The sequence below is a fragment of the Rhincodon typus genome, chromosome 1, assembly GCF_021869965.1.
Source record: "Rhincodon typus isolate 14 chromosome 1, sRhiTyp1.1, whole genome shotgun sequence".
Lineage (NCBI taxonomy): Eukaryota > Metazoa > Chordata > Chondrichthyes > Orectolobiformes > Rhincodontidae > Rhincodon > Rhincodon typus.
This window is the reverse complement of record NC_063332.1, coordinates 101,133,943-101,143,483: the sequence shown is the minus strand read 5'-3', so window position 1 is coordinate 101,143,483 and position 9,541 is coordinate 101,133,943. Positions and strand designations below refer to the sequence as shown.

The 9,541-nt window shown below is 38.6% G+C and overlaps 1 protein-coding gene across 1 annotated transcript in view; it reads right to left on the bottom strand.

Annotated features, from left to right (window-relative positions):
• The window catches only part of LOC125484446 (neurofilament heavy polypeptide-like), a 23,623-nt gene extending 21,043 nt beyond the window's left edge, over nucleotides 1-2,580 (bottom strand). Inside the window, exon 1 of the mRNA XM_048603256.1 lies at nucleotides 2,552-2,580. Within this exon, the coding sequence (XP_048459213.1) occupies nucleotides 2,552-2,580 (29 nt within the window). The remainder of the gene's footprint in view (nucleotides 1-2,551) is intronic.
• Nucleotides 2,581-9,541: the final 6,961 nt, after the last annotated feature.

Here is a 9,541-nt window from a genome sequence, read left to right as displayed (position 1 = left end):
TTCGGGCCTAGACCCTTCATCAGGGTCTAGGCCCGAAACGTCAGCCTCTCTGCTCCTATGATGCTGCTTGGCCTGCTGTGTTCATCCAGCCCTGCACCTTGTTGTCTGGTATTATTGCTAGACTGTTAATCCAGAGACCCAGATAACATTCTGGACCTGGCTTCGAATCCTACCATGGCAGGTGGTGGAATTGAATTCAATCAAATATCTGGAATTAATGATCTAATAATAACCATGAATCCATTGTTGATTGATTGTTGGAAAAACCCATCTGGTTCACTAATGTCCTTTAGGGAAGGTAACTGCCATCCTTGCCTGATCTGGCCTACATGTGACTCCAGACCAACAGCAATGTGGTTGACTCTCAACTGCCCTCTGGGCAATTAGGGATGGGCAATAAATGTTGCCTAGCCAGTGATGTCCTCATCCCATTAATGAATAAGGGGGAAAAATCTTTCCATGTCATGTGAACATGAGCACTTATTGGTGAGTCTTTTTCCAAATCTCTGATTTATTGTGTAATGGGTCACATTTGGTTTCAACATGTGATGTTTGACATCTACCATTTTGTCTACCCAATTGCATAACTGGTCTTTATCTTCAAACTTTCTGCTGCTTCCTGTTTCTCTCTTCCACCTCCATAATGTCAGCCCATTGGGCAAGCTTATGGTTGTAATATTTGCATCTTATTTATTGTGAACAACACTGAAGTAAGATGCAAATTTCAATGCCATATTTGTAGTGTAGATAAATTATGATTTCAGCACTGCCCACTGCAGAAATCTCATTGACACATTCCTTCTAACCCAACAGAACTCTAGTTAATACTCTGCTCCCTATTTGGTAGATTTGGTCTTATGCAGTGTCCTTTCAGTTTAACAGAAGTCTTTGAAAACTTTGTCAAGTTCTGTATCGATGTAAATATGTCATTGTCTACTTTGTAGCATCCTGAAAATTGTCAAGGGTGTTAGATGGTTGTTTTAACTGAAATAACAAGCTAGATGCTTAGTATATCCTTAACTCTCTAGCATCTGAGTACTTCTGTCTTAGTGTGATTTTCTTTTGTTACTGACATTTTTATGGCCCTTTGTGCTGGCATTGCAAATTTGATATTGAATTATGAGCTATTTTGTGTTGTGAACCCTTTTCCATTGGGAACTGCCTGAAAAATATCGAACTTTATTTCCTACCCTTTAAAGCCAGTAAAATATTTTGTCTTGTTTATCTTTGACCTTGGACAGTGGTCCTAAGTTTGCTAGTGTGTACTGATGTTAGTACATATTAGGCAATTTTTTTTAATATTCAAATTTAGTAATTTTGTTGACCGTAAGATTTGATACTATTTATTCAGTTCTGTGATCTATGGATTTATGTTAATACTTGTTAAAGGGCTAGTAGTAAATAGAAGTTGTTCTTGGGACAAATGAATTGAGCAATTAAGGCAGGTTGGCCTTTTTTTTTTTGCTGTTAGTTCTTAGAATGTGAACATTGCTGAAAAAGCCAGCCATCATTGAAATCCCCTGTTGTGCTTGTGAACCACTGCAATCCTTATTCTGTTAAGAGGGGAATTTTGTACCTGTTGCCACGAAGGAGCTGTGATGTTTTCATGACTTGAAGGGGAGCATAATTGTGGTCCTCACATTTCTTTGAACGTAAACGTGGGATTTAACAGCAGGAGTAAGCCTTCTGGCCCCTTGCGACTGCTCCACCATTTGATGAAATTATGTCTGATCTGATTATGTACTCAACTCCACTTTCCCTTCTCCCAGCACTCCTCCCACCACCCTCACCCCTCCCCTCCACCCCAAAAAAAAGGTTTGTCTTTTCTATCGAGAATCTAGCTCTTCAGCCTTAGAAATATTCAGTGACCCTGCGTTCATTGCTCTCTGGCAAAGGGAATTCCAAAGACCTACAAACCTCAAATCTGTTTTAAATGGGATGCCAAGTAAATTTTAAACTGTCCCTAGTTTTAGTCTCTTCCACAAGGAGAAACATCCTCTGTGTTCACTTTATCAAGTAGTCCTTGCAATCATGTATATCTCTATAAGATCACCTCTTATTCTTCATTTCCAATGTGTAGAGGTACAATTAGTTAAGCATTTATTCATGAAATAAGCCATTTTAGGAATTAGTGAAATTACCCTTCTCTGAATTGTTTCTAATGCTATTACATTGTTTCTCAAGAAGACCAAAACTGTTCACATTACTCCAGTTGCAATCTCTTCAAAACCCAAGGGGATTGTGGCAAAGGTTCTCAACTTTTGTATTCCATTTCTCTTGCAATAAACTACAACATTCCATTTCTCCTCCTAATTACTTGCTGTACCTTCATGCCAATGATTGAGATTCATGTACCAGGGCATGCACATCTGTCTGCACCAAAGTTTGGCTATTTTTCTGTATTTCAGTAATATACTTTTTATATTTTCCCTGTACAAATTCACATTTTCTAGTATTATACTGCATATGCCAATTTTTGCCCAACACACTCAACCTTTCTATACCCGTTTATAGAAACTCATGCCCACCTCTCAATTGTTTTCGTACTTACCTTTTGTTAACAGTAAATTTAGCAACCATATATTTGAGATCCTTATTCACGTCCTTTATATGGACTGTAAATTGTCAAGACCCCAGCACCACTTCCTATGACACTCCCTGGTTACAGCTTACTGACCTGATGATAGCCCATTTATCCCTGCTTTCTGCTTCCTATTCGTTAAGCACTGTTCTGTTGATATTTCCCACATGCTATGCGCTCTTACTTGATTCAGCAACCTTTGACGTGACACCCTGTCAAATGACTTTTGGAAATCCAAGTATGCCACGTCTGAAGATTCTTCTTTATTCCGATTACGAGTTATATCCTCAAAACAGCTCTAAATTAGATGAACACGAGTTTCCTTTTAGAATCAATTTGACATGGCCTAGTTGCATTAAGATTTAAGTAATCTTTCTATAGCCCCCTTAGGAAAAATGCTAGAAACTATTACTATCAGACATTAGGCTAACTGTTTTCTGTCACCTTCCTTTCTTGAATAGAAGAGTTACTACAATTTGAAACCTTTTTCAGGATCAAGAAAATGTTGGAATATTAAAACAAATGAATCTAGTATCTCTGCAGCCACTACTTTTAAGACTCTAGGAAGAAATCCCAGAACTCCCAGCCCTGACCTGTTCTTGTAGCCACAGTATTGGAATGGCTGATCAAGTTACAGTAACTTCCAGGCGAAAATTCTGGTCAGTTTATAACACGGATATATTAACAATATGTACTATTTTTACTATTGTACGATTTCTGCATATAGTCTTCCTCAGTTTTCAACTGTTGAGCCGTTTGACAGTAAAGGGGGGTTAGTGGTGGTGCTATGGTGTAAGTACTTTTGAGTTTGTTTGAATTTGAATCCAGTGGATAGTGTGGAAGCTTGCACTTCTGTTTCTGGCAATTTGGATATTCATATCATATGATAATGTGATCTTAAAGTTTTAACTCCAATTCCAATAGTCCTACGTTTGAAGGGCAATATTGCCTACAATTTGGCAGTATGTTGATATAAAGTGTACTTGTATAAGACATCGCAAATGTTTGTACTGATGTGCAGGTTCTCTCATTCATTGCTCAAAGTTATTTCTGGCTGCTTATTCTGCATTATAAAGCTAGCAGATTTTCTTTGTTAGTAATATATGCATTCTGAAAGAAACTGAAAATATTGAAGTGAAAGCTTCTAACCTCTAGTGGAAACAAGCCCAGCCTGTCCAACCTAACTCCAACACATTCATTCCAAGTATTAATCGAGTGAAATTTTGCCTCCAGTGCCTTTACATTTTACCTTAAATGATCAAACCAAACTGAGCACAATATTTGTTTTGTGGTCTCAGCAATGCCCTGACACATTGAACTGAACAGAAACATAACATCCATTCTTTTGTTCAATCCTTGTTATAATAAATGCCTACGTTCCATTAGATGCCTTCCCCATTTGCTAAGCCTGCATATTAACTTTTTGTGACTTGTGCACTAAAACATCTAGATCTTTCTGCACCTTGGACCTCTGCAGTCGTTCTCCATTTAAGTAAAGCTCTGCTTTCCTGCCAAAGTGAGCAAGTTCTCATTTTCCTACAATATACTGCATCTGCTAGATTGTTGCCCACTGACTTATTAGCAAATATACCAATGTGGAACTTGTTGTTCTTTCAAAGCATATCATTGATATTTATACCATTGATGTAAATTGTAAAAAGTTGAGGACCCCCAGTGATCCACACCCTTCCCCCACTGGAACCCACATATCCAATCCTATAAATTTTTATATAAAAGATCCATTTATGCATACCATTTTCTGTCAGCCAATCTTGTATGTTAACCCCTAAACAATCTTTTATGTGGAACATTGTCAAATCCGTTTTGTAAATCCAAGTACAGTAAGCTGGTTCCCCTTTATCCCCAGCGCTTGTTACACCTTCAAATAACTCCAATAAATTGGTTAAACACAATTTTCCTTTCTCAAAACAATGGTGATTTTCCCTGGTCAACTTGAGGTTTTTTAAATGGCCAGTATTAACTTCCTCAATGATTCTTCAGTAATTTGACACCTTCCTCGTGACAGATATCAAGCTAACTCACACAGTTTTCTGTTTTCTGTCCCTCTCCCTTATTCAATAGAGGGGTATATTTGCTATTTTCCATTCTGGTATGACCTTTCCAGAATCTAACAAATTCTGGAAAATTATCACCAATGTATCTACTCCCTTATTAGACACCTCTTTTTGGTTAGGACCCTAGCTTGAAGTCCATTAGAACCTGGATTTGTTTTTACTCGACATGTTCTCATGTTATTACACATCTCTGCAACAGGTAGGGCTTGAACCTGGAGCTTTCTACACTCCATTAATTGGTTAACTAGAAATGGTGGCTCAATGAATATCTGCATCCTTGCTGCTGATAGATCCTAGTACCAAAGACAATACCGAAGTGTTCACAAACATCTTCAGCCAAATGTATGGAGTGGATGAAACTTCGTTTCTCCCTCTTGAGGTTCCTACCAGATACTAGTCTTCAGCCAATTCAATTCATTATCCATGTCATAAGAAAATTGCTGAGTGCAGTGGAAACAACAAAGGCTACACGTATCAACAACATTCTGGCCTTTACTAAGGATAGAATGAGTATTAGTGCCTGTATCTGTTTAACTAACCAGGCAGCATTCAACTGTCTAGACTGTTTAGGTGTGATGTTGGAGAATTGTGATTTGGAGTCATAGTCTTAACCATGACAACTTGTTTCCTTAAGCTGAAACGTACATTTGCTGTTTATTATACTGAATATCCTGATGTGGTATGCTTGGACTGCTACTGGTGGGTCATGACTGATCATCTGCCAGCTTGAGGGAATTGAGTTTAAAGAGTCAAGCTGCCTAGCAAAGGCTGTCACTTGCTTGAAGTACTAGGACAATGGAATCATTTTTCTCAAAATAATCCAAACACTTAGTTGTTTGGGGTGAAGAAATCCAGTTTGATATCTCTGTTAGTGCATAGGTACTTGAAAACAAACAACAACATCAGTAAGGTTTCTGTATTGCTTCCACCTTCTGTCGGTGTAACCATGTATACCTTGTGATTTTACTCTGTGTGAAGAACAGCAAGAGGTATCAGCAGCAAACTATACTGGGAAAGTGTAATCGGCAGTTAATGTGATTTGCAGGAAGTGCATCCTACATTTAAAATGTAAAATTTTACTCAATCTCTGGTCTCTGTTGCACGTGGAGTCAAGTCCAAATGGAAACGTGACCACCTTCAAACTCCTCCATGCTGACTTGGAAATGTGTCACTCTATTCATTGACCGTCACTGGGTCAAAATCTTGGAACTCCCAAATATCACTTTGGATACATCTACACTAAATGGTCTTTAGGCAATTCACAACTATAGTAAGGGCAGCTATGGGTGTGCAGTAAATACTGGCCTAGCCAGTGAAACAAACACCCTAAATGAGGAAACTGAAATATGCAGACTGTATTCAAGTTATATTTTGTCCTTTCTTGCTTTTGGTGGTGTTAGTTTTTGTCAGGTCTTTAGCATGGATAGTGGTAAGTTGTATTGTTATCTTTAGTTCTAACTGGAATTTTGGTTACAGAAAATGACAAAGGAAGACCCAGGCAAACAAGTTCTCTATTAGGGAAAGGTCATTTTTGCAGCAGTGTGATTTGGTAAAATTGGATTGATAACTACTCAAATAAATCTGTGGCAGCTCAGGAAATGATGGAGATTCTCAAAGAAAGAGGGTGGAGCTCACAAATCTCAAATTGCATTGATATCAAGGCGGCTATGTTGTAGGATAAGGCAGAAAAGGCTCGTGTCCGATATCAAAGTCTCAATACTAATGTTCTCCCCAAATTCTCTTTTGCCTTGTTTGATCTGCTTGTTGGACTACTTAGTTGCTTTAAGATTGTTGCATGATTACATGAGCAAGTTGTACAGTTTATTTCTCGTTGCTGGAAACAGCTTTGTTTAGTTAATAGTCTGGAGGAGTATTGAAAGTACAAGAAAATTTAGAAGCAAATTTAGAGAACAGAGGCATGATGTCAAGGATAATGCAAATAAATTCTGTAAACCCAGCATATGATAACCAAGGAAAGATTAGGATCTATTTAAAGTTGAAAAGATAAAGCCTTTACATGGGTCTTGTTCTTAACGAATAATTGTATCTGTTTTTACAAAAGATGGTAAGGATGTGGATATTGTAGTTGAGGAAGAGTACATGATATCAGGGTACAAGAAGCAATATTAATGATTTAGTATTTCATAAGATAAATTACCAAGGCTGGATGTACTTATCATAGGCTAAGAGAATAAGGGAGAAAATAATGGATGTTCAGTCCATCATTTTCCAGTCCTCCTTGGCTACAAATGTCATTGCTACTGATGGCTGTGCTAATATTTAAAAAAGCAGAAGAGGGATTAACCAAGTAATTACAGGCCAGTCAGCTTAACCTTGTGGCAGATTTTTGGGAGGAGAAAGACCGAGTACTGCATTTGTTGCTTTTTAGAAAGGAGTGGAATAATCAAGGACTGTTAAAATGTTTTTGATTTTACGTACATGAATCCAAAGTGCTGAAAATACTCAACAGGAGGGGCAGCATCGATGGAGAGAGAAGCAAGAGTTAATATTTCAGGTCCGTCATCTTTTTATCAAATTAAGGGAATGTGGTCTCTGACTAACTTGAACTTTTTTAATGGCAGGTTGTTGTGCATAATTGTCTTACATCAGTTGTTACGTGGGATGTAACAAGGCTTTTGATCGACCTCCGGTGATAGACTGCTCTTAATCTGTAGATGAGGGTTTCAGTCACAGAAGGACTATGGCAAGTGCAAGTTGTACAATGTTAGTTTGAAATAGGTGGTCTTCACGATTGAGTGGATATGTTGTTGATGCCTTGTTTCACAATTAGATATCATAATTTGCAAATAGTTTGGTTAAACCTTAAACAATTACCGTGGGCATGGATGAGTTTATTGGCTAGGAAATGGAGTTTGCTGTTAGACTGCAGACAACTGGCTCATTCTTCACGGTACTGCTTTGGAGGAAATTTCTTTTTCATCCTTTAATAGATGCTAGACAAACATTGTGACAATATTGAGACAAGTCATATTGAGGAAATGCTCGATACATTTTTAGTATACTTGCTGCCTCTTGTTGACATCATCTAAAAGCGTGTGTAAATGAGAAATAAGGAGTCAACAATCAATCCTTGGGGAACTTCAGAGGCTGGAGAAAGAAAATGAGCCATTGTGACTTTCTGGTTACATTTCTGTAGGTAAGTGTGAAACCAGGTGTGTGCATCTCGCTCATCTGGGTGACAGTGAAGAGACCTTGGAGGAAGATGACTGAAGGACAGTGGGGCAGAACCTGAAGAGAACGAACAGTTTTGGGTCAGGAGAAGAGACTAGAAAGTTACCACTTCAGTGGCAATTGAGTTGAGAAAGCAAGAAGTGGATCTCATGGGCAAGACAAATTTGGAATGGCTACTACGGGAGAGAGGGGAGAATCCAGAATAAGTTTAGACCAGGGCTATGCCAAGGTGGAAATTTTGGAGTGAGTTTTGACTGGGGCTAGGGGAAGGAAGGAGCATAGCAGAGGCAACTCATCAGACAATGTCATTACTTTGACTGCAAGCTTGCATTGATTAGAAGCTTGAAGTATTGGGAGATGTGACAGTGGAGTAAGGTTTAAGTTGATGATTTGCAGCTGAGAAAAGCTATGTTTGTTAATTGTTACATTCCAAATGTTTTTTGTGTTTTTGGTGATGGCGCTTGCGCTCGCTCTCTGGTTGAAGTTACCCTGACAATTGATGGGCAATATTCTGTGGCTTCGTGTAGGACCTTGCCAAATAGTTACTGAATTTGAATCCGCAGTTTCTCTCGAGCAGTCTTGTTCTTAAAAACACCACTTTTTGAATCAAAAGTAAAAAGTGTCAAAATACTTTGGGGTTCTGATCTACCATGTTAAAAATAGAGCAAATTTTTTATTACTGGCACCTATGGAACCAGGAGTGTGTCAGTTGATCCCCCCCATTCCAGTTGATTTCTCCCCCCCCCCCCCCCCCATTCCAGTTGATCACCCAGAATACATGTGACAGTTATAATTTATTAACAGCATAAAACATCTAAATAATGCAACTTTGCCTTAAGTACAACTTGCTGGCAGAGAGCCTTCACACCTGCCCCTCAAGTTACTATTCGGAGATGGTGAGAATATAGTAAACGTGTGAGGTTTATAATTTTTCTCAGTTTATTGAGCGTGCCAGTTCATAAGGTGCAGGTTAAAACAAAGTCTGCTGCATTTATCTTTAAGTCTATTTCACAAACATCTTAGCTGGTCACTATTAGATTGCTGTTTCTGGGGTTGGTTGTGGTGCTTCATAAGTTAGGGGAGTGATTTCACTAATATGCATGGCTGTAGGCACTTTGCAACATCTATGGCTATGAAAGGTAGGATGTTAAGCAAATCTTTGTCTTTCAAATAGATGTCAATTCTGATAATGAAGTAATGTATTGATGGAAGACTAAGGCAAGAGAATATATAATGAGTAAAAGCAAAATACTGTGGATGTGGGAAATCTGAAATAAAAACAATTAAGTGTGAGATGTTGCATTTAGGAGGACTAAGGCAAGGAAGTACACTAATGGTGGTTGTTTAGGAAGTACAAAGGATCAAAGGGACTGTGGTATGCAAATGTAGAGACCCTTGAAGGCAGCAGGACAGGCAGACAGGGTGGTTACGAAGGCATGTGGGATACTTTGTTTGTCAGTATTGAATACAAAGTCAATACTAGTTAGAGGGGTGAGAAGCAAATTGAACGATTTGGTTCTGAGCACCCTTACAAAGGCACAGGTTGCTAATGGTTGTGAAGGGAAGATAGAGGTGCTTTTTTCAAAAAAAAAAGTGAAAATGAAGGTGTGAAAAGGAGAAAATTGGTCCCCTCTGCTCTGACCTAAGTGAACAAGGCATGGCTATATCTGTGTGTTGGGATTGGGTTGAGAAG